Source organism: Populus euphratica, unplaced genomic scaffold (assembly GCF_000495115.2).
Source record: "Populus euphratica unplaced genomic scaffold, PopEup_1.0 scaffold78.1, whole genome shotgun sequence".
Classification (NCBI taxonomy): Eukaryota; Viridiplantae; Streptophyta; class Magnoliopsida; order Malpighiales; family Salicaceae; genus Populus; species Populus euphratica.
The window spans coordinates 871376-898195 of NW_011499867.1; the positions used below are offsets into that span (position 1 = coordinate 871376).

The 26820-nt window shown below is 30.6% G+C and overlaps 1 protein-coding gene across 1 annotated transcript; it reads left to right on the plus strand.

Annotated features, from left to right (window-relative positions):
* The first annotated feature begins 13723 nt into the window (after positions 1-13723).
* On the plus strand, positions 13724-14434 carry LOC105126393 (uncharacterized). The gene has a single exon (XM_011027250.1). The coding sequence runs from the start codon at positions 13933-13935 to the stop codon at positions 14362-14364; it is 432 nt and encodes a 143-aa protein (XP_011025552.1). The 5' UTR covers positions 13724-13932; the 3' UTR covers positions 14365-14434.
* The last annotated feature ends 12386 nt before the right edge of the window (positions 14435-26820 follow it).

Here is a 26820-nt window from a genome sequence, read left to right on the forward strand (position 1 = left end):
TACTTGCATAGTAAATTACATAAGGTTTCTTATCTTTTCTTTGTCCCAAAACAGCACCTACGGCATAATCACTAGCATCACACATTATTTCAAAAGGTAATGACCAATCGGGAGGTTGAATGATAGGAGCACAAGTAAGCAAGTTTTTAAGTTTAACAAAGGCTTCTTCACAATGTTCAGTCCATTCAAAAATAGTATCCTTTGTTAGAAGGTTACTTAAAGGCTTAGATATTACACTAAAATCTTTGATGAACCTTCTATAAAAACCAGCATGTCCCAGGAATGATCTAACATCTTTAAGAGATTTTGGTGTTGGCAAGTTTGCAATTAACTCAATTTTAGATTTGTCAACCTCAATTCCTTTTGATGAAACAATGTGACCAAGTACAATGCCATTTGTTACCATAAAATGACATTTTTCCCAATTCAGCATAAGATTCTTCTCTTCACACCTGGTTAAAACCTTTCCTAAATTAGTCAAACAATCATCAAATGAATCGCCAAAAACAGAAAAATCATCCATGAAAATCTCAAGAAAATGTTCAACCATATCGCTAAATATACTAAGCATGCATCTTTGAAATGTGGTTGGTGCATTACATAATCCAAAAAGCATCCTTCGATATGCAAAAGTACCAAATGGACATGTGAAAGTAGTCTTTTCTTGATCTTCCAATGCAATTTCAATTTGGTTGTAACCCGAATAGCCATCTAGGAAACAATAAAATTCATGACCTGCAACTCTTTCTAGGATTTGATCCATAAAAGGTAAAGGAAAATGATCTTTTCTAGTCATTGAATTAAGTTTCCTATAGTCAATGCACATGCGCCAACCAGTAACAGTTCTAGTGGGAATTAACTCATTGTTCTCATTTGTTATCACAGTGACTCCAGACTTCTTAGGTACAACTTGGGTAGGACTTACCCATTTGCTGTCAGAAATAGGATAAATGATTTCATCATCTAGAAGCTTAATGACTTCATTTTTCACTACTTCTTTCATATTAGGATTTAGCCTTCGTTGCATTTCTCTAGAGGGTTTAGCATTTTCCTCTAAATAAATTCTGTGTGTACAAATCAAATGACTAATTCCTTTTATATCAGCTATGGTCCATCCTAATGCTTTTTTGTGCATTTTCAGAGTTTGTAATAACTTACCTTCTTGATGTGCATTAAGTTTGGAAGAGATTATTACCGGAAAAGTTTCATTTTCTCCCAAAAATGAGTATTTGAGATTGGATGGCAACGACTTCAAATCAGGTTTTGGTGGTTGAACACTTGAAGGTATGGACTTAATTGGTCGTGGTGGCAATTCCTCAATTTGTGGCCTCCAATTACTTGTCTTTGATTCTTCCTGAAAATAAATCATTTCCAAATCATCAGATTCATCAATCTCAATTTTATTAGAAGTGGTTGGAAATTGATCATGAATTAATTTTTCAGTAAAGTCCACTTCCTGTAAATCATTATCATCTCTAGGTTGCTTGCAAATGTTGAAAATATTCATCTCCAATGTCATGTTTCCAAATGATAGCTTCATCAGTCCATTCCTACAATTAATCAATGCATTAGAAGTTGCAAGAAATGGACGTCCTAAAATAATAGGAAATGAATTACATACTTCAATAGGTTGTGTGTCCAAGACAATAAAATCTACAGGATAAATGAATTTATCGACTTGTACTAACACATCTTCAATTATTCCTCTAGGCACTTTTATAGATCTATCGGCAAGTAAAAGAGTTATAGAAGTTGGTTTTAACTCACCTAGATTGAGACTCTAAAAAACTGAATATGGAAGTAAATTCACACTAGCACCAAGATCAAGTAAGGCTCTTTCAATTTTATGCTCTCCAATAAAGCAAGAAATTGTAGGACAACCAGGGTCTTTATATTTCAAAGCATTATTGTTCTGAAGAATAGCACTTACTTGTTCGGCTAGAAATGCTTTCTTTTTCACATTCAGTTTCCTCTTCACAGTGCATAGATCTTTCAAAAATTTAGCATAGGAAGGAACCTGTTTAATAGCATCCAACAATGGTATATTGATCCTTACCTGTTTGAAAATTTCAAAAATTTCAGAGTTGTGATTAACTTTCCTTTGTTTGGTCATGGCTTGAGGAAATGGAAGTGCTGGTGGTGAATCAGTCGTTTCTTTGTAATTTTCATATTCAACCCCTTCCTTACCCTCAGAGATTGACTTATCATCTTTCTCATAAGGTTCAAGAGAGGGTTTTTCAATAACCTTACCGCTGCGCAGAGTAGTGACTGATTTGACTTGATCCATGTGTTGGCTTCCGGAACTACTTGCATTTGCATTGTATTGCCCTTTGGGATTTTGTTGTGTTTGAGATGGAAACTTACCTTTCTCTTGGAAACTGAGAGCAGATGTTAATTTAGCAAGAGTATCTTTAAAATCTGTCATGTTTTGAGCAAGTTGAGTATTGATTGTCTCTTGCTTTTCAATGAATGCATGCAATGTTTCCTCAAGATTTCTTCTAGGAGGTGGAGCATAAGGAGGTGCATATCCATGAGAATTTTGGAAATTATGGTGTGCTTGAAACGGTGGTTGTGAAGTTTGTGCATTGTTGTTCTCACTCTTTCAACTGAAATTTGGGTGATTCCTCCAACCAGGGTTGTATGTTTGGGAGTATGGGTTGTGGTTGGCCCTTTGAAAACTATTTAAAGCATGGGCTTGTTCATGGAGACATTCTTTAAAAGAAAGCAAGGTTGGACAATCGTTGGTTGAGTGTTCATTTGTTTCACAGATTTGACACACAATGTTTTCAATAGATTTTAATTGACCACTCTTTTTTAATTATAGTGCCTCAACTTTTCTAGCTAAAGATGCAAATTTGGCTTGAAGGTCATGATCTTCCCTAAGGTTGTACATACCTCCACTAGATGTATGAGGTTGAGTTTTACTCGGTGCCTCATATGTACCCGCAGTGTCCCAATTTTGAGCATTTTCAGCTAACAAGTCTAAGTACTCCATTGCTTCATCAGGGTCTTTATCTTCAAAAGTTCCATTGCACATCAATTCAACCATTTGCCTATCTTTAGGTGTTAACCCTTCATAGAAATGTGAAACCAATCTCCATATTTCAAAACCATGATGAGGGCAAGTACTAAGCAAGTCTCGATACCTATCCCAACATTGGTAAAATGTTTCTCCTGGTTTTTGAGTGAAAGTGGTGATTTGTCTCTTGAAAGAGTTTGTTCTATGAGATGGGAAAAACTTCTTTAAAAACTGTTGTTGCATTTCATCCCAAGCACGAATGGATCCTGGTCTTAAATTTTGTAGCCATGTTTTAGCTTTATCTTTTAATGAAAAAGGAAAAAGCTTTAATCTGATGGTGTTCATGCTACAATTTAAATTATTATATGTGTTGCACACCTCCTCAAATTCCCTTAAATGCAAGTATGGATTTTCCAATTCTAAGCCATGAAAAGAAGGTAAAAGTTGAATAATACCTGGTTTAAAATTAAAATGAGATGCATCAGGAGGAAAAACTATGCATGATGGTGCACTTGTTCTTGTGGGATTCATGTGGTCTCTAAGTGTTCTAGCACGGTTATTCTCATTATTTTCATTATGAAGTGATTGATTATCTTCTTCAGCCATATTTTCTGAAAATGATGAGGATATCCTACAAAGTCTACCACTTGATGTACGTGACCACACTCTCATGCACGTGTAGGAATAAAATAAAAGAGAAGAAGAAAGCAAAAGAAGGAGGAAGAAAACAAAATAAAAAGAAACAAAAGAAAAGAAACAAAGTTATATACAAGAAAAGTGAAAAGAGAAAATAAAATAAATATTATAATTTATACAAAACTTACCTCCCCGGCAACGGCGCCAAAAACTTGACATGACTAAAAGGTTGATGTCTTCTCCCAAGTGCAGGAGTGTCGAAGTAATAAATAACCCGGCAAGACCGGGGTCGAACCACAGGGAGGTTAATTGTACCAATTATAAATAACAATAATACAACAACAATAACAATAACAATAATAACAACAACAACAACAACAACAATAATAATAATAATAATAATAATAATAATAATAATAATAGTAGTAGTAGTAATAATAATAATAAAGAAAGAGAAGAAGAAGATGATGAGAACTTGGAGATGGAAAATTAATGTAAGGATTAAACAATAATAATAACAAATGTCAAGGTTAGAGGTTCCACTAATGGTATATCAAACAAGTATAGTATAAACTCTTATTATTGAATTGGAAACCACACACAAAGGAGGTTCCAATCAGATTATATATTGTTAACATGATTACATTAGTCATCTTATTCAATTAATGCTAATACTTGTAAATCTCGTCAAGCATTCATGATTATAACTTATGTTAACAACAAATCAAGTTCCTTTCATAGCTCAGGTGTCGGTTATACCATACATTATGGGCTATGAAAGTGCCAAGCATTTGTTGTACCAAGTGTTATACAACATAAATCAAGATTAGTCATTTAACAAGCAAAGTATTAAAGAGTGAACAAGATAACAAATATAAAACATGTTAGTATCAAACATTAAAGTCCATATTAAGTTTACATTATACTTATTCTTACACCATTAGTGTAACCTTTTCACCTCACACCATTAGTGTAACCTTTTTACCTTGACATAATTAACTTAGCTAGACATAATGAAAGAAAGGAAAATAGATAAACAAAATAAGAACGTGAAAGTTAACTAAGTAAAGGAAAGGAAATGAAAGGCATAAACTTAATATTAATGAAAGCAAAGCATAAACATTACAAAAAATACAAAGAGAGAAAGGAAGAGCATGATCTTGATCTGGAAACCAAGATGCCTAAATGCATGGTAAATGCCTCCTTTTATAGGCCAAAATTGGGAACTATTGATTTGATGACTAATTGATAAGTGGGTGGCCAACTTTTGACTTGGTGACAATCCTTATCTTCTCTTGTCTGCCCAAAACGTCATTGATAACGTCAAAATTAGAGCCAGTTGTAAACATGAAAGTTGTAGCCAATTGTCTCAGATTTCTTGTGTAAAACATTCAGCTCATTTGGACTTCTAGAACTCCAGATATGGCCAAAATACCGTACAGTGCTCGGGCTGGAAGACAGATTCGGGCTTCTTTGTTGTTGCTATAATTTGGACTTGATAATGGCCTTTTTAGATCTTGGGCTCCATATAAAAGTTGTAGGCCTATGTCTTACCTTTCCATCCATATAAATTGGACCTAAATCTGAGATCTGTAGCTCCAGATATAACCCAATTACCGAACAGTGTTCTAGTTTGGATTGCACCGACATCTCTTCTCTAAGTTTGACCATCTCTTTATCCATGTAATTTAAGTTCTTCAAGTCATCAATCAATCCTTTTATTTATGTGATAGACCTGCATTAAAAATAGACATTTACCACAAATTATAGGTATCTTATATTATTAGATACATTATTATAAAACATATTTTAGTTAAGGAGTTATTGATACTTCAAGTGCAAAATGATGATATAAAACCATGATAAAAATGCACTTTTAAGTACTAATCAATTGATCAACATCAAATGATCTCACATTGTTGGTATTTTCAATAAATTCACCCATGTCAACATTATAGTGCTTCTAGCAGTTGTCTTAATAACCATCCACCATTCAAAGGATTTATTATCAGGTGGATATGTATAGTAGACTTATTAACATTGTTATGCTAACACAAAATTTTTATTTTCATGTAATTGAGATTATACTTGATTTCAACCAAACCATTTGAACAATGCACTCTAATCCCTTATTTTGTATCATACCAATCATATTTAAACATAAATAACTAGTAGTTACTCCCTAAAAACTTTTAAGGTAGTTTGAGTCAAATTTAAAGTTGATTTCATATTAAATAATTGTACACAAACAAGTAATTTAGATTACTTGGTACACCTATCCCACAAAAGCTCCTTTGTAGCTTTCAAAAGTTTATAAAAATTAGTTGCCTCTGAATTTGAAAGTCCCTCTACTACCATAGGACTATAAACATTATCATTAAAGTATGCATCACTAACCCCCATTGCATCCATAACTAGATTCCTATATGGATTTTCTAGACAAACATCATTCACAACATGGTTTTGCAATATACCAATTTTTATAATAAGGTAAAAGATCTTTTGTCAATAGGTGCTTACAATCATCTTCCTTTAAAAACTTTTAATTTTTTCACCTACACAAGGACATCTAAGTTTTCCCCCAAATACATTTTTATTAATTGAAAATGCAAAATTGATAGATATTATAACACCTGCAATGCAATGTATTTAGGATGAAGATGACTATCCTTAAGACGACAATACATCCACGATCGATCAACCATATTAATCTAATTGACATGATAACACCAATATGCATTTTAGAAACAAATATTTTAGAGTGTTAATTAATTTAATATTTTTCTTAATCTAAAAGTTTAATGTTATGTAATAAATTATCAAAACAACTTCGTTAATTACTAGGATATATTTTTTAGGCATTTCTTACACACTTAAATTAACCCCAACCATTTATCATATATAAATAATGTTTTTTTCATCAACAATACACAATACTCCTAAGTTAGAACTTGAATCAACATGTTGATCAAAACTAAATTTCTTTTAAGTCAATTTTAAAAAAGTACCCTAAAATTATTACGATTTACTTAAAAAAATTTAATAAATTCTTTTAAATGTTGGCTTCAAAATCTGACTCGGAAAGTCATGAAAATAAGCATACTTCCTTAACTACTACTACTTAAATAATCCTTTAAAATAAAATATGTACCACATAAATCTCTAGTCAAAGTTCATAACATTGTCCAAATACAGAAATTGAATTTAAGACATGTACCTAATGTAAAATAATTTAAACAAACTTTAATTATTTATCCAACTCTACGAGGTAATTTGATAACAATATACTAGATTCCATATCCTTAAGATATACAGTCACCTCCATATCAATTAATATTTAACAATACTTAACTATTATATGGACATAAATTTATAGTTAATGGATATATTATAAGTCCATGCACCTATAATGTCATGGTAATTTTTAGGAACACTTATATTGGCTTCCCAGGTTTCATTTTGGTCCTATAATTTTCATCCAAAAAGAAACTCCATATCAAATTTAATGAAAGAAAATAATGAAAGAATTTTTTTATACAAACTCGCATTGAATAAGGAAAGAAAAAAGGCAATCCTAAGCCTAGAAAAGATATTATCAAATAATTTATGAACTACAACCTTACAAATTAAATTGGGAGTTTTGATAAATTTTAAATTAAACATGCGTAATTAGGTTATAGATCATGTTAAAAACATTTCATAACCTTTATTTGATCAAATGAGCAACCTAAAACCATTATTCAAAGTATCGATAAAAAAAAAAAATTGTTACTTGTGTTTTTGAGTTTTAGACGAGCAAGATAAAATCTACACTAGAGAACACATGAGATTGGGAAAGTTAAGCAAAAACCTTTTAGTGTAAGCTAAATTTCAATAGAAAAAACAATAAATCCTAAAATTAATTACTTCAATTATTGAAAAGAAGAGTACAAAACCCAACTCCTATACAAATAGAGGGGGCAATTCAGGATGTTCGATGGTGATAATGATGGGTTTAGTGGGATGTTGTCATAGGTCTGCGTTTTTGGTGGTTTATGAAGGAAGATTGCATCTGTTAAGATGAAGAAGAAGAAGATGAAGACAAAAGTTAGGGATGCATGTTAGAAACGAATGAATAGAAGATGATGAGAAAAGTTAGGGATAAAGGAAAATTAGATCGATGAAAAGAGAGTGCAAGTTAATTATTTTTCTAGAGTTATGAATATTAAGGATGAAGAAGATGAAGAGATCCACTACAAGTTAATTTTCTAGTGGACTATTTTTTTTCTTTATTGTGTTTTCATTTATGAGAGGGAGAGAGAGCAAGAAAAGAATTTTTCTTTTACGCTAATCAATAGTTAAGATTTTATAATATCATAATTTTAGTTTTAAGTTAAGATTTAAATAATTATTTTTTCAATCAACAAGAGATAATCAATTACAGATTTTAAGTTGCCTTTAGCAATAGATTTTTATTGCTAAACCTGTTGTCTGTTGTAGATATTAAAAAAATAATATATATAATTTGTTGCAAATCTTTTATTGAATTAGCAATTGAATTATCCATTACTAAAATATGATGATAATAACTCTATTTTTTTAGTATTGTGTATATATTTCAAAAGTATATAAAATTTCTAAAACAAATGTTCCATAAAACTGGTGAAGTTTAACATTTTTGTTACTTTTCATTATTTTTATGTGTCAAATTAAGTTTTAAAAAAATGTGCCATTTTGTAGCATAAATTGAAAAGAAGCCCAAGGATGTCGTTTTATTCTTGCATGGAACACCACTTTTGAGAAGCAAGTGCTTCTAAAAAATCATCAATTTTAACTTTTGAGCAGAAATTACTCTAGCAATCACTGCGGGCGTGAATCACCCAAACAAATCTCCAAGAGCCAGTCTAACACCAAAGTATCCAAATTCATATGGTCAACTTTTGAAGAATCATTTCCTTGCACCAACCAAGCATGCATCATCTTGGCCTTCCATTTTCCCAGCAAAAATACAGCCAAAGACCTCCCTTAATCGGATGGTAGGAAGAAGGAACCTAAACAAACAAAAGAGAGACCGACCATTCATTCATCTCTCGGGCAAGAGAAGACAAAAAGGCCTCCGTTTTCCCACAGAAAAGCAACAACCAGCCGCCATTCTCACAAAAAGACCAGCCGTTATCTCCCTCCACGGACAAGAGAAAACAAAAATCCTCCGCCGACCATCAACACTCTCTCAAAGACATACAGAGAAGGAGAGCAGGAGAGGAGGGTTGGAACCAATCTCTTTTATTTTTACACAGACCATCGATCTTTTTTTGAAGGAAACCCATGGAAACTCTCACGGTGATGGCCACCAGATTTAGCTATATCAACCTAGCAACAGCCTCACTCATCTCCACTGTCACCACCACGATAGACCCTGTCACCATTCATCGCCATCAACGCTAGAAGCTCCCTCATCCTCTCTCCTCGACACCCGAACTCGAAACCAATAGCCTATTTTCTTTCTTCCAATTCGTTCGACAATAGACAGCTCCACCAACCACCTAGACAGAATCCAAAAGCATCCATAGGTGACGACGGCACCACAACAGCATACCATATAGTGAATAGATCAAATGAGAAGCCTGAAACTTTAGACGCCCCGATCTCTCTCCTGGAGCAAGGAAATGACTTGCTGGCTCGACACGCTAAGTTTCAAATTAAACAATGTTGAAGTTGATTTAATTTCACCCGGTAGACCTAGCGTGTTCACATACGACTTTGTTAAGACCTGGTTTATTGAATAAAAGGCAGTGATAATTAACATAATATTTTTTAAAACATTTTAATTAATAAGTAAAAAAATATATATCTTTGCAATATAGATTCCTTTTCCTTAGTAATTCATCTTTTCCTTATTTTAACAAATATGTTTTTTAATTCAAAGCATTTTTTTAACTAAAACTGATCTGCAAAGTAAGTCTTAATTAAAAAATATTAAAATAATGTCTCAATATATTTTATATGTAGTTAGAAGTGAAAAATTAATTAATATGATAAAATCATGTAAAAAATCTATTAAAAATAAAAAATAAAAATTCTATTTTCATCAAATATTCATGAGGATATTTTTAATTTGTTTTTTACATATTAGGTATATAATAATTAAAAAAATTATTAACATTCCTATAATATTATTTAAGAAATATGAAAATATTAAATAATAATTTAAACATCATGTTAATTATTTTATTTATAATGTATTTCATTACAAATAAAAAAAATTAGTGAAAAAAAAACATAGAAAGAGGCTAGAAATATGGCCTAAAAAAGAAAGCTTAGCATACATGGGCTTTTTTTATTTTTATTTTTATGTTTATGTTTAAAGAGGGATAATATATTGTTTATCTTTTTATTTTAAAATATTAAATAATACATTGTTTACATTATGTTGTCTTTTAGTAAAGAATCTAATCATTAAAATGGTGGTTAAAAACTTGAGTCAAGTTTTTTTTTTACCCAGTAATTTATTTTAACTTTAAAAAATATTTATTTAATATTATGATAGAGGTTGTTTTTTAAAATATTTTTTTTTAGAAATACATTGAAATATTTTTTAACAAAAATTATTTTTAACATTAATACATCAAAATGATTTAAAAACACAAAAAAAAATTAAAAAAGTTTTTTTTTTACAAAAACATTTTCCAACTATAAAAACAAATGGGGTTTAAATTGATTAAGAAATACAAATTAAATTGAATATATAAATTCTTTCTTAACCCCAATTTATTTTTTTAGTGATATAAAAGTTCAAAGATACAACAATAACACTTTTCTTATTCATATTGATATCAAATTTATTTATTTTTATTCCCATAATTTGATCAATTACCACTTTTTCTCCTCCACTATTTTCAAAGGCTCTCGTTCTCTCCTCATAAATTCTAGGGGATAAAATAATTAATAAATAAAGTATTGGATTGTAACGTCAAAACCTTAGTAAACAGGGAAAAAATAAAATAAAAATATTGGAGAATAAAATGGAGCTTTTCATGCCTCATGAACAATAAGAAAAAGAAACTACATTCTTTTGTTTCAATGTCAAATGTGGTCCTCATAATTTTAATTTGTTTTAAGCAATAAAATTAAAGCTTATTTTGCAAAATCAAAGCAATAACTTAATATTGATAGTTTTTTTTTTTTACACGCAAGAAACTTATAACAAGCAAATTGAAATTATAAGACCTAAATCCAAGTAAACAAAATGTGAAAGGACATAACTAGAAAAAAAATTAGTGACTAATAAAAAATAGTTGAAGGAACAAAAAAAATTAATTATATTGTGTGAATCCACACTGTAATATTGTGTTCTTTTATATATATAAATACAATTGTAATAACAATGCAATGTCTGTTATTGAAATATAAAATAACCGTTCATCATGATAAAGAGGTCATCTTGCAAGAAACATTCAAGTTATATCAGGTTATGCAATATGTTGGGGTCAGATTCAATTTTTTTTTAATGTAAAAAATAATGTCCACGTTGTTATGTATATGTTATGTACAGGGAAGCATTTGACATTGTAATTAAACTTGGTTGGTGAGTAAAATTTAAATTAATTTAATTCTTTATCTAGCACGAGTTTAAATTAAATTATATAAGAGTTTTCCCAACATAATCTTTTATATTTGATGGGTCTAAAAACAACCTGTACTACTTGTAAATACATGGTTAGCTTTTTTTTTTTTTAAAGATGGAATTATATATAAAATATGAAGACAACAAGGAACTGGATCAATTCGAGCTTTATGATTTAAGTTGTCAAACTTGTAATCCAGGTCATTAACTTCATTGAGTTTAATTTTTCTTAAAAAAATTCTACTTAATTATATGATAATAAAATCAAGCACCAACTAAATATTGATGTGTTTATTTGAGACCACAATAACCCTATGGAAAGCAAATTGAAACAAATCATGAAAACCAATTAAAAAACTGAATATTGAATGATAAAATTAAAAAAAAAAAAAAACCTAACACTAATGATTAAATTAAAAAAAAAAACCATATTAAAATAAAATAGCTTAGACACACATGTCTTTTAAAAAAGCCCAAGTACACGGGCGTTTGGACAAGCATCTTTAATAAAAAAAAATTTTAAGGGTCATGTCGTTTGCCCCTATTTTTATATATAAAAAAAAACAACAAATGACACATCCCATGTTGTTGCCAAAAATCCAACTAACATTATGGTGGTTGGGAAACCGAGGTTTGCCCTAAAATCTCTTTTGTCAATTTTTTTCACCTAAAAACACCATAAAAACCTATATAAACTTTCTAACAACCCTAAAACATCAAAAAATAAAAATCAATCAAATCCAAACAATTCAAATCAAACCTGATTTGTCAATCCTGCTATGTTTAGAGAGAGAAGAACATGTACTAGAAACTTATCTTAAGAAGAGGAACTCGTTGACTCAAAGATCCCTTTTTGTGGTTAAATTATGTTTAATCGATGACTTCTTTTTCTTCATCATTACCTGGCAATTATCTTTCTCTTTTCTCTTGGACTTAGATATTACAAAATAACAAAATGAATTTTTAAACCATAATGAAAACTATCGTGAATTTAGAAGTGACCATGTATTTTCTTTGTGTTTTATATATCAGTCCTTTTTCTTCTTCTTTTTTGTCTTTCTAACACAATTTCTCACTTAATCCCATCTAATTAGACCATAAAATGATTCAATAAAAAAATAAACAACAAAAGGACAATTTAGAAAGAAAAAAAAGGATGGAACTTGAAAGAAAAGGAAGAGAAATTAAGTTCATTGTTCATATAAAAAAGAAGGCCAAATCTTTAGTATAGAAGGTAAATAACTAATTAATATTAATATTTTTTATTGAAAAATCTTAATTTCAAACTCAAAAATAAATAAATTATAAGCTGCTGTCTAATGTGTACTGTCAAAATTATTCAACTAAATAACAATAACATTTGTTTCTCAGTCATTACACCATTCAAATTAAAAATGTGCGCCTGAAAAAGGTTTGTTTAGTAATATATATTACATGGCACCATGCAATTAACACATGTAATAATATAGTATTAATCATTTTATTTGCATTTGTTCATTGCCAAATAAAATACACCCCCCCCCCCCAATCCCATTGTGAAAATGGGACAAGAAATTTTTTAAGAAAAATATAATAATTATTTTGTCAATAATTTCATATTCTTTTTTTTTATGAATTTATGACTTGAAGAAGCCTCAAAATAGTTTTAGTACATCAAGAGTAAGTCCATTTCTTCATATGTTGAGAGCAAACATTAATCCATGTAAATACTAGAAAATTCATAAAAAATCTACTTTTCTTAACTTGAGATTGGATCCCAATCAGCTAATTAGAAGAGAACAATCATACTTAACTATCAATTGAATTTGGTTTTGCTAAGAGAATGCATTTTTAAAAACTAATCCAAGATTAAGTTATATTAATTGTAACTCTTTTTTTTTTGTCTTAATCGTTTTATAGCATTTGAAAATATTAATTTTAATCTTACCCCAATATCCAAATAATAAATAGAAATTGCCTCTTTGTTTCGTTTAGTGCTTCCATTTAGATGATGCACCGAAGGAAACGGATCCAAGATATAAATTGATTATTCTTAAATCATGCTGAACAGTTCAGAAGTCAAGCAAAACCCCAAACATAGCAAGACTTGTTGAGAGGGAAAAGAAGAGCTTCATTGAAAAGCAGGTAAACATTCTCCATTGCTATTTTTCCATAATCCATATAGCGACAAAGTAAGAAAAACAAGAAAGCACCATAAAAAATGTTCCTTGGTTTGAAAATCTCATGGAGCTAGGGCTCAAATTCAAGGAAAACAGTTCAGGACGTGTAAACCCAATGACTCGAAAATCTGAGGATATTGCTGGGATCTGATCTTCAGGTACCAATTTGCATTTATTGATGACTTGGGTCAATGTTGTGGAGCCCAAAGAAGCAAGAAGTTAGAAGAAGTCTTACATCTGATATGGTTTTCAAGTCTTCAAATAGCCATCAATTATCTATCCTACACATCTTCCTGCCATCTTCAAAGAATCAACCTTGCAGTTTCTTTCATACAACACACGTACGTAGATACCCTCAAAACGCGCTATCTCTGCGCCCATGTCAAGCCCATAAACCGAAATCAATAAAACCTTTTAAAATATGGAAGAAATAGATGACTGAAACAACAAGCTTAATTATTCTCTCTCTCTCTCTCTCTCTCTCTCTCTCTCTCTCTCTCTCTTCTTGAATCCTGATGGCGGCCATGGCAATGGCAGAATTGAAAGCCTTGTGTGCAATCCATCCCAAGACCTTCACAGACTCGGACGTGGCTGCAGCACAACAACTCGTCCAGCTAAGCGGTGAAGACAACAGCAGTAGCAGCAACAAGAAGGGGAGGAAGAACGAGAATGAGAGTGGTTTTGAAGATGATCAGGAGTCCGATCGAAGCAGCCAAAACGAGATCACTTCGAGGATGATTGAAGAGATTTTCGGGATAGAAGAGGAGGTTGCTCGACCAAGAAAGAGAAGATACAGGTCTCTTGTGTCTATTTACCAGGCGATGGATATGCCACTCAGGAATAATGTTAGGTATGGGAAGAAGGTGAGCACTGAAGAAAACCCAAATAGAGTTGTAGCCAGGGCAGAAGAGGGTAATCAAAGTAGTAAAACACAAGCAATTAAGTGATTGTTTTAGGGAAAACTGGAGATTTTGCACTCTACGGATAACAATTAAGTTAAATTTTTATTCTTGATGATTATGTGCTGCATTGGTGTGGACTGGATGATCACGAAACTTCAATTTTTGCTGGGGGGATTTTTATTTTATTTGTTTTCTCCTTGTTCGTTTCAGTATCGTTGTGCCAGCTTCTTGCGTAAGCCCTATCCCTAACTCAGAACGTTGAACGTATGGTGCGAAAGCTTCTACTCGTTTCATACAGTACTATGCTTGAAAATCCCAGCAACAATATGAAATATTCTAAACTTCAGGGAATTAATTTTCTCATTGGAATCGATTTGAAGTGAAAATTCCGACTTGAAAATCAATTGAGAAAAGAACTTGATCATGGACTAGAACCTTGTGATTCAAAGGAACACATAATCAAACAAGGTTATCATGGAATCACAGAAAACCCATAGGCACATTGCAATGTTATATATTGGTGTGAAGATTAACAAGGATGAAAGAAACTCAACGTTCACGGCTATGCAATCTTCTTGTAGGACTTCAGAGCTCACTCCTCAACTCTAGTTTGATGAGTTTTTGATTCATTGCTAGAGCACTCTTTCGCTCTAGACAAGTTGCCATTGTTGCAGGAAGATGGGTCAAAGCTTCTCAAAGGTCTAAGCCCTGTGTGGAATCGTGGAGGGATGAATTCGCTAAAGGTTCAGGAATATTTTGACGTGTTTATGTAGGCGTTCTCGTGGCTTATAGTTATTGGATACAAGGGGGCAGTGTTTGTATTTGTCTTGTCATTTTGTAGACGTGTCTCCGTAGAGTTGAGAAAAAGAAGTCCTTCTTTCAAACATTTCTCAAATTCATCTTAAAACGAGTGAATGGAATATTTTTGTTGACGTGTCTTGTATTTGTCTAATATAAAATTAAAATTTATTATTGATAAAAATTAGCAATGGAATAATCAATAACAAAAATGATTAAATATAGATTTATGATTATTGATTCATCAGTAGCGGAAATATTTTCATAAATAATAAGTGACACATGCGAATTACTTGTTAGCATCAACAAATTTTATATTGTTTATATGAGCTTTTTTATTTATTATTTAAATGAATAACTAATTGCTGATATAAATTTTAATTGTTGATTTTTTAATCGGTTGCTATGGATTTTTTTAATTAATTCATATTATTAACATTATTTTTAGAATTATTATTCAATAACTTAAATAAATTCTCATTAAATTTATATATCTATTTAATAACTCTTAAACAATATATTAATAAACCTTCCTTTTGTGCTTAATATATCAACACATAGTTATAAGGCTTTACTTGGAAGAAAACAAAATTTTTGTTCAAATATTTAAAGTTAACTTCTTTAGGCTGGGATTATTTTATTTTTTTTAAATATATATACATATAACTTAAAACACAATACATCTTTAACCCATATAACGAGTTTTCGACTAATAACACCCAGATCAGTTAGTTTTAGGCCATTAGATGTTGAGACACCCCTACGAGCTTAGTAACTCGAGTTGCAGATATTGATACGTAGATAATACTATGTTTGATTCCCTTAAGCTTTTCTCCTCAACCCATGTAACAAGCGTTGTGCCAATAGTTTCCAAGTCAGTTAACTTTAGAGTATTAGGTGTTAAAACACCCTTTCAAGCTTAATTGCTTAGGTTAGGGAGGCTACGAAACCAAACTTATCTATATTTTTATTATCATCATTTTATATATATATCTTTTCTTTCTTTCTATTTTTATTTCTTTTTTTTTTAATTATATACTATCCCTTTCCCTTAGTTGTTACCTTTAACAAAAGAACATAAATAATGTAATAATCAATAATATAATAATTCAATGTGCAACCCACAATCATATGTTAAATTGTGTGTGAAAATGAAGGTTTAAAAATACTTGTTAAATAAGTATATGTGTAAAATTAAGTGATAAAAATACGAGATTTTATAAACCTGAATATTTCAAGAAGTATTCTGATAGATCTTATTAAGAATGCTTATTAAAATGCGTCTCAAGAGTTACTTTAACAAAAGAACTCCTTTACTCTGTCATCCTAGTAACAACAGTTTTATAAATAGTTTATAAAATAGAAAACACAGTTAGTTAATTTTTTTTTTTGTAATATCAATTACTACCCTTTCCCACCAACAAAAACGAGACATTGTCCTCAATGTCCCAACATAGAAAGATAGAGTATAGAAGACATCATCTGAAATATCAAACACTAACAAACCACACACTTAAACAAAGATAAGAAATAACAAAACAAAATAATATGTTATTATTAAAACCAAAAGACACAAGGACTCACAAACGAAGGCTCAAATCCATTCTAAGCTTTTTACTGATTTTCTTAGTTGACCAATTTATGTGAGTACAAGGATTTACAAGAATGAAATATTGTAGTTGGTCAATCAATTGTTCAACAGTAGCAGCAGAGATTATGATTTGTCATACCGAAGATATTAGAAATTCATGTTCCACAGCATAATCAAGAAAAGACAATAATTTATCATAAAAACCATTAACATTTAACAGACCTATGGGTTTATAGTGAATGTGTAGTTGGGCCCAAAAGGAAATATGAAAGATCTCTTCCAATGTGCCCAGACCATCTAGCAAGGTAATGAAGGCATCAGTGTGTTTAAACATTGCATTTATTTGATCAGACATTGTGAAGACCTGTAGTTCCTCTCTAATTGTTTTTCTAATGATGTCCTCATTTGCTAAAGGTTTGGGGACAACCCCCAAAACTTCACTACCTCCTAAAAATATAGCTATTGACACTCTCCCCATTAACCCAAGGTTGCCTCCTTCACACACTAAATGAATCTTTCTCCCAGCTAGTACCTGACCAAGATGATTTGTTGATTCTAAAAATTGTATTTCCTTTCCAAGACTAGATCCACTGAAAACACAAATGTTTCTTATATAATAACTTGAGAAACCTGTCATTTTTACACACTTTTATATATGTTAAATGTATGGGCTGAGTATAAATAAAGGGAAGGAAGAGAAGATTTTATATATGAGAACTTGAAAATGCAATCATATCACCCATATGTAAGCTAGCTGGAGTCTCACCCTCTCTCTCTCTATGTATTTATTTATATCATATTTTAAAAAAAAAAAAAAACATATGTATGTACATGTAGTTGTGATTGTAGCTCACATCTTCTATTGGTTTTACTTTCAAGAACGGCTTAAACATCCTCTATGGGTCGGGGATAGGCTTCTCATCCAGTTTTCTTAAAAATTGGCAAACATGGTTTTTTTTTTAGTAAGATTTTCAAGACTATACCAAGCATGTTTTTTATAAAAATTGGGTCATAAGTCATGAATTTCATGATGCATATCTCTACTATGATAAGACTTAAGAGTCAATAGAAGATTATATAAAGACTCTATGTTTTGAAATAAATCTCATCTTTTGATAATTTTTACAGGTTTTGCAAAATGCATGTGAGTCCTTGAACATGGTGGACCAGTAAAACTCACTTTGTAAGATTTTTATAATTGTCTTTCTTGATAAGAAATGACCCCCTCGTACCTCAAAATGAAAACAATTAATGACACCACTTACCTCATTGTCAGGAATGCATCTTCAATATATTTAATTAGGATAATATTTGAATAAATAAGAGTCATCCCAATAAAAATTTTGCACGTTGTTTAAAAACTTTCTTTTATCTTCGGTACTCTTGTAAGATGAAAAAAATCCTGAAGTAAAAAAATTGATATTTTTAGAAATCAAAACATTGAACTAAGAGAAAGTAAGGATTCATTAGGAAAGTAATCATCGATTGATGTGATGTTGGATGTTGAATATGTTCTCACTATTGACAAAAGATCCACATTAACATTTTCGATACCGTTTTCATCCGTGATTTTTTCCTGAGAATAAATCATTTGCAAATCTTCATATTCATCCAACTCAATTTTACTCAAAGTATATTTAAGTTGATCATAAACTAATTTTTCAATAAAAACTACTTCTTGTAAATCATTATGATCTCCAGATTACTTGTAAATATTGAAAATATTTATCTCTAAAATCATGTTTTCAAATGATAGCTTCATCAGTACATTCCTACAACTAATCAATGCATTAGAAGTTGTAAGAAAAGGACATCCTAAAATAATAGGAAATGAATTACATGCTTCAACAAGTTATGTATTCAAGACAATAAAATCCCTAAGATAAATGAATTTATCAACTTATACTAACACATTCTCAACTATTCTTCTAGGCACTTTTATAGATCTATAAGCAAATAAGAGAGTTACAAAAGTTGGTTTTAACTCACCTAAATTGAAACTTTAAAAAACCGAATATGGAAGTAAATTCTCACTAGCTCCAAGATCAAGTAAAGCTTTTTTAATTTTATGTTCTCTAATAAAATAAAAAATTATATGACAACCAGGGTCTTTATATTTCAAAGCATTATTGTTCTAAAGAATGACACTTGTTTGTTCGGCTAAAAAGACTTTCTTTTTCACATTCAGTTTTCTCTTCATGATACACAGACCTTTCAAAAATTTAGCATAAGAAGATACCTGTTTAATAGCATCTAGTAAAGGTATATTGATTGTTACCTGTTTGAAAGTTTTAAATATTTCATAGTTATGATTGATTTTTCTTTATTTGGTTATGGCATGAGGAAATGGAAGTGCTGGCAGGAAATCAATCTTTTCTTTGCAATTTTTAGATTCAACCCCTTCCTTACCCTCAAAGATTGACTCATCATCTTTCTCACAAGGTTCAAGAGTGGGTTTTTCAATAACCTTACCACTGTGAAGAGTGATGACTGATTTGACTTGATCCATATATTGACTTTTAGAATTACTTGCATTTGCATTGTATTACACGTTGGGATTTTGTTGTGGTTGATATGGAAACTTACCTTTCTCTTAAAAACTGAGAGCAAATGTCAATTTTGCAAGAGTATCTTTAAAATCTATCATGCTCTAAATAAGTTGAGTATTGATTGTCTCTTGCTTTTCAATGAATGTATGTAATGTTTCCTCAAGATTTTTTCTAGAAGGGGGAGCATACGAAGGTGTATATCCATGAGAATTTTGAAAATTAACTCATCATCCCAAGCACGAATGGATCATGTTCTCAAATTTTATAACAATGTTTTAGCTTTATCTTTTAATAAAAAAGGAAAAAGTTTTAATTTGATTGTGTTCATGCTACAATTTGAGTCATTATAGGTGTTACAGACCTCCTCAAATTAATACAAGTATAGATTTTCTAAATCTAAGCCATGAAAAAAAGGTAAAAGTTAAATAATGTCTGACTTAAAATTAAAATGAAATGCATCAGGGGGGAAACTATGCATAAGGGTGCTCTTGTTCTTGTAGAATTAATGTGGTCTCTAAGTGTTTTAGCACGGTTATTCTCATTATTCTCATTGTAAAGAGACTAGTTATCTTCTTTGGCCATATTTTTTAAAAATGATGAGAATACCCTACAAAGTCTACCACTTAATGTATGTGACTCAACTCTCATGCATGTGTAAGAAAAAGAATAAAAGGAAGAAAAGAAAACAAAAAGAAACAAAACAAAACAAAAGATAAAAAAATTTAGATAAAATGAAAAGTGAAAATAGAAAATAATATAAATACTAGAATTTGTACAAGAATTTACCTCCCCGGCAATGGTGCCAAAAACTTGACAAGACCAAAAAATTGATGTATTCTCCGAAGTGCAAGAGTGTCGAAGTAATAAATAACCCGGCAAGACCGGGGTTGAACCACGAGGAAGTTAATTGTATAAATAATAATAATAATAATAATAATAAGTTAAAGAGGACTTTAAGATGTAAGATTATGTGAAGATTAAACAATAAAAACAAATGTCAAGGTTAGAAGATCCACTAATGGTATTTCAAACAAGTATAGTATAAATTCTTTTTATTACTCAATTAGAAACCACACACAAAAGAGGTTCCGATCAGACTATAAATTGTTAACATGATTACATTAGTTATCTTATTCGAATAATGTTAATACTTGTAAATGTTGTCACGTATTCATGATTATAACTTATGTTAACAACAATTCAAGTTCCTTTCATAGACAAGTGTAGGTTATACGTTGGTGATAAGTACTTAAAAGTGCATTTTTATCGAGGTTTTATATCATTATTTTATACTTGAAGTATCAATAACTCCTTAACTAAAGCATGTTTTATAATAACAAGTTTGATATCATAAGATAGCTTTAATTTATTGTAAATGTTCATCCTAAATGCAATTGAAGTATTGAAATTAAAAGGACAAAGAGATGACCAAACTTAGAAAAAAGATGCTGGTGTAGTCCAAACTGGAACATTGTTCGGTAATTAGGTCATAGCTGGAGCTATAGATCTCATATTTAGGTCTATTTTATATGGATAAAAAGTTAAGACATAGGCCTACAACTTTCATAGGATTTTAAGATTTAAAAAGGCCATTTTTGAATCCAAATTATAGCAACAATGAAAAGGTCTGAATCTGTCCTACAACTCAAACACTATTCAGTGTTCAGCCCATATCATGGGTTCTAAAAGTACAAATGACCTCACTTTTTTTCCTGAAAAGTTAAGACAATTTTCTAGAATTTCATGTGGAGATCTGGTTCAAATTATGATGTTATTCAGACAAGAAAAGATAAGAATTGTCATCAAGTCAAGAGTTGATCACCCACTCATCAATTAGTCATCAAATCAATAATTCTCAATTTTAACCTATAAAAGGAGGCATTTGCCATGCATTTAGGCATTTTGGTTTTCAAATCAAGATCATGCTCTTGCTTTCTCTCTTTGTATTTTTGTAATGCTTAAGTTTTGCTTTCATTAATATCTTGTTTATGCCTTCCATTTCCTTTCCTTTACTTAGTTAACTTTTATTTTATTTATGTTCTTATCTTGTTTATTTATGTTTCTCTTTTTCATTATGTTTAGCTGAGTTTATTATGTCAAGGTGAAAAAGCTACACTAAAGGTGTAAGAATAAGTATATTGTAAACTCAACATAGACTTTAATGTTTGATACTAACATGTTTTGTATTTGTTATCTTATTCACTCTTAATACTTTGCTTGTTAAATGGTTAATCTAGATTTATATTGTATAACAATTGGTACAACAAATACTTGATACTTTCATAGATCAACCGTATGGTATAACCTACACTTGTGCTATAAAAGGAACTTGATTTATTGTTAATATAAGTTATAATCATAAATGCCTGACAATATTTATAAGTATTAACATTATTCGAATAAGATAACTAATGTAATCATGTTAACAATTCATAATCCAATTGGAACCTCTATTGTCTGTGCTTTCCAGTTAAATAATAAGAGCTCACACTATACTTGTTTGAAATACCATTAGTAGATCCTTTAACCTTAATATTTGTTGTTATCATTATTTAATCCTTGCATTGATCTTATACCTCAAAGTTCTCATTCACTTCTTCTTCTTCTTCTTTTTCTATTATTATTATTATTATTATTATTATTATTATTATTACTATTATTATTGTTATTGTTGTATTATTATTGTTTATAATTTATACAATTAACTTCCTTGTGGTTCGACCCCGGTCTCGCCGAATTATTTATTACTTCGACACTCTTGCACTTGGGAGAAGATATTAATTTTTGGTCGTGTCAAGTTTTTGACGCCAATGCTAGGAAGGTAAACTCTTGTACAAATTATAGTATTTATTTTATTTTCTCTTTTCAGTTTTCTTGTATCTAACTTTGTTTCCTTTTCTTTTATTTTCTATTCCTACATGTGCATGAGAGTTTGGTCACATACATTAAGTGGTAAACTTTATAGGGTATCCTCATCATTTTCAGAAAGTATGGCCAAAGAAGATAATCAATCACTTTATAATGAGAATAACCGTTTTAGGACACTTAGAAATCGCATAAATCCCACAAGAACAAGTGCATCCTCATACATAGTTCCCCCTGGATGCATCTCATTTTAATTTTAAACCAGACATTATTCAGCTTTTACCTTCTTTTCATTGCTTAGATTTAAAAAATCTATAATTGCATTTAAAGAAATTTGAGGAGGTCTGTAACATTTATAATGACTCAAATTATAACATGAACACCATCAATTAAAGCTTTTTCCTTTTTCATTAAAAGACAAGGCTAAAACATGAATACAAAACTTAAGACCAGGATCTATTCGTGTTTGAGATGAAATGCAACAGCAGTTTTTAAAGAAGTTTTTGCCTTCTCACAGAACAAACTCTTTCAAAAGACAAATCACCACTTTCACTTAAAAACCAGGAGAAGCATTTTACCAATATTTGGATAGATATCGACACTTGCTTAATACATGCCCTCATCATGGTTTTGAAACACGGAGATTGGTTTCACATTTTTATGAAGGGTTAACACCTACAAATAGGCAAATGGTTGAACTGATGTGCAATGAAACTTTTGAAGATAAAGACCATGATGAAGCAATATAGTACGTGGACTTGTTAGCTGAAAATACTCAAAATTAGGACACTGCGGGTACTTATAAGGCACCGAGTAAAACTCAACCTCATACATCTAGTAGAGGTATGTATAACCTTAGGGAAGATCATGACCTCCAAGCTAAGTTTGCTTCTTTAGTTAGAAAAGTTTAGGCACTAGAACTAAAAAAGAGTGGTCAATTAAAATCTGTTCAAGACATTATATGTCAAATCTGTGAAATAAATAAACACTCAACAAATTATTGTCCAACTTTGCCTTCTTTTAAGGAATGTTACATTGAACAAGCCCATGCTTTAAACAGTTTTCAAAGGCCCAATCATAACCCATACTTGCAAACATACAACCCTGGTTGGAGAAATCACCCAAATTTCAATTGGAAGAGTGATAATAACAATGTACAAACTTCATAACCATCGTTTCAAAGCACATCATAATTTCTAAAATTCTTATAGATATGCACCTCCTTATGCTCCACCTCCTAGAAGAAATCTTGAGGAAAATTTCATGCATTCATTGAAAAGCAAAAGATAATCAATACTCAACTTGCTCAAAGCATGACAAATTTTAAAGATATTCTTGTAAAATTGACATCTGCTTTTAGTTTCCAAGAGAAAGGTAAGTTTCCATCTCAACTATAACAAAATCCGAAAGGACAATATAATGCAAATGCAATTAGTTTTAGAAGCCAACACATGGATCAAGTCAAATCAGTCACTACTCTTCGCAGTGGTAAGGTTATGGAAAAACCCACTCCTAAATCTTGTGAGAAAGATGATGAGTTAATCTCTAAGGATAAGAAAAAGGTTGAATCTGAATATTGCAAAGAAAAGACTGATTCCCCGCTAACACTTTCATTTCCTCATGCCATGACCAAATAAAGAAAAGTCAATTGACATGACTAAAAGATTAATATTTTCTCCCAGGTGCAGGAGTGTTGAAGTAATAAATAACCCGGCAAGACCGGTGTCGAACCACAGGGAGGTTAATTGTACAAATTATAAACGATAATTATAAACAACAACAATACTAATAGAAATAGTAGTAGTAGTAATAGTAATAAAGAAAGAGATGGAGAAGAAGAAAAAGAAGATGAGAACTTTGAGATGGAATATTAATGTAAGAATTAAACAATGATAATAACAAATGTCAAGGTTAGAGGTTCCACTAATGGTATGTCAAACAAGTATAGTATAAACTCTTATTGTTCAATTGGAAACCACACACAAAGAAGGTTCCAATCGGATTATAGATTGTTAACATGATTATATTAGTCATCTTATTCAATTAATGCTAATACTTGTAAATTTCATCAAGTATTCATGATTACAACTTATGTTAACAACAAATCAAGTTCCTTTCATAGCTCAGATGTTGGTTATACCATACAGTATGGGTTATGAAAGTGCCAAACATTTGTTGTACCAAGTGTTATACAACATAAATCAAGATTAGTCATTTAACAAACAAAGTATTAAAGAGTGAACAAGATAACAAATATAAAACATATTAGTATCAAACATTAAAGTCCATATTAAGTTTACATTATACTTATTCTTACACCATTAGTGTAACCTTTTCACCTTGACATAACAAACTTAGCTAGACATAATAAAAGAAAGAAAAATAGATAAACAAAATAAGAACATAAATAAGATAAAAGTTAACTAAGTAAAGGAAAGAAAATGAAAGGCATAAACTTGATATTAATGAAAGCAAAGCATAAGCAATACAAAAAAATACAAGATAGAAAGCAAGAGCATGATCTTGATCTGGACACCAAGATGCCTAAATGCATGGCAAATGTCTTCTTTTATAGGCCAAAATTGAGAACTATTGATTTGATGACTAATTGATGAGTGGGTGGCCAACTCTTGACTTGGTGACAATCTTTATCTTCTTTTGTCTGCCCAAAACATCATTAATAACGTCAAAATTCAAACCCCTTGAAACATGAAAGTTGTAGAAAATTGTCTCAGCTATCTTTTGTAAAAAATTTAGATCATTTCGACTTCTAGAACTCCAGATATAGCCAAAATACTGAATAGTGCTCGGGCAGGAAGACAGATTTGGACTTCTTTGTTATTGCTCCAATTTGAACTTGAAGATGACATTTTTAGATCTTGGGCTCCATATGAAAGTTGTAGGCCTATATCTTACCTTTCCATCCATACAAAGTAAACCTAAATCTGAGATCTACAGCTCTAGATATGATCCAATTACTGAATAGTGTTCTAGTTTGGACTGCACCGACATCTCTTTTCGAAGTTTGACCATCTCTTTGTCCTTTCAATTTCAGTTCTTAAATTCATCAATCAATCCTTTCATTTATGTGATAGACCTGCATTTAAAATGAACATTTACCATAAATTAAAGGTATCTTATATTATTAGATACATTATTATAAAACATGCTTTATTTAAGGAGTTATTGATACTTCAAGTGCAAAATGATGATATAAAACCTTGATAAAAATGCACTTTTAAGTACTAATCACACCCCCCAACCAGCTTCAATCATCAATCACAACTCTAAAATCTTTGAAACTTTCAAATACGTAAGGATCAATATACATTTGCTGAATGCTATCAAACATGTTCTTGTTATGCTAAATTTTTGAAAGATCTATACATTGTGAAGAGAAAACTGAATGTGAAAAAGAAGGACTTTTTAGCCGAATAAGTAAGTGTCATTCTTCAGAATAATAATACTTTAAAATATAGAGACCCTGGTTGTCCTATAATTTCTTGTTTTATTGAAGAATATAAAATTGAAATAGCTTACTTGATTTTGGAATTAGTGTGAATTTACTTCTATATTTAGTTTTTCAAAGTCTTAATCTATGTGAGTTAAAACCAACTTCTGTAACTCTCTTACTTGCCAATAGATCTGTAAAAGTGCCTAGAGGAATAATTGAAGATGTGTTAATACAAGTCGATAAATTCATTTATCCTATGGATTTTATTGTCTTGGACACACAACCTGTTAAAGCATGTAATTCATTTCCTGTTATTTTAGGATGTTCGTTTCTTGCAACTTCTAATGCATTGATTAATTATAGGAATGGACTGATGAAGCTATCATTTGGAAACATGACATTGGAGATGAATATTTTCAACATTTGCAAGCAACTTGGAGATAATAATGATTTACAAGAAGTAGATTGTATTGAAGAATTAGTTTATGATCAACTTGAGTCTACTTTGAGTAAAATTAAGTAGGATAAATCTGAAGATTTCCAAATAATTTATTCTTATGAAGAAATCACAGATGAAAAAGGCACCGAAAATATTGATGCGGATCTTTTATCAAAAGTGACAACAGATTCAACATCCAACATCACACCAATCTATGATTACTTTCCTAATGAATCCTTACTTTCTCTTAGTTTAATGCCTTGGTTTGCTAAAAATATCAATTTTCTTACTTCAGGAGATTTGACAGCTCATTACAATACCCAAGACAAAGAAAAAATTTTGAATGAAGTGAAGAAATTTTATTGGAATGACTCGTACTTATTCAAATATTGTCCTGATCAAATATTTCAAATATATGTTTCCGATAATGAGGTAAGTAGTGTCATTAAATTTTGTCATTCTGAGGCATGTAGGAGTCATTTCTTGTCAAAAAAGATAGCTGCGAAATAGATTTTATTGGCTTACCATGTTTAAGGACATACATATATTCTGCAAAACTTCTGAAAATTATCAAAAGGTTTATACTGGCAAAAAAAATTTGCTTTATAATTATCGACTCCATTTATTCCCTAAAGAGCTAAGATCAAGATAGAGTAGTTCATTTATTAAGAAACATGTGTATCCTTATGGGGCTTTTTATATTGAGAATCCAAAGAATAACAATGTTTTTAAGGTAAATAGACATCATTTGAAAGCTTACTTTGATAATTTTCCTAAGGAAAATGAATCTATTGGTTTGAATGAT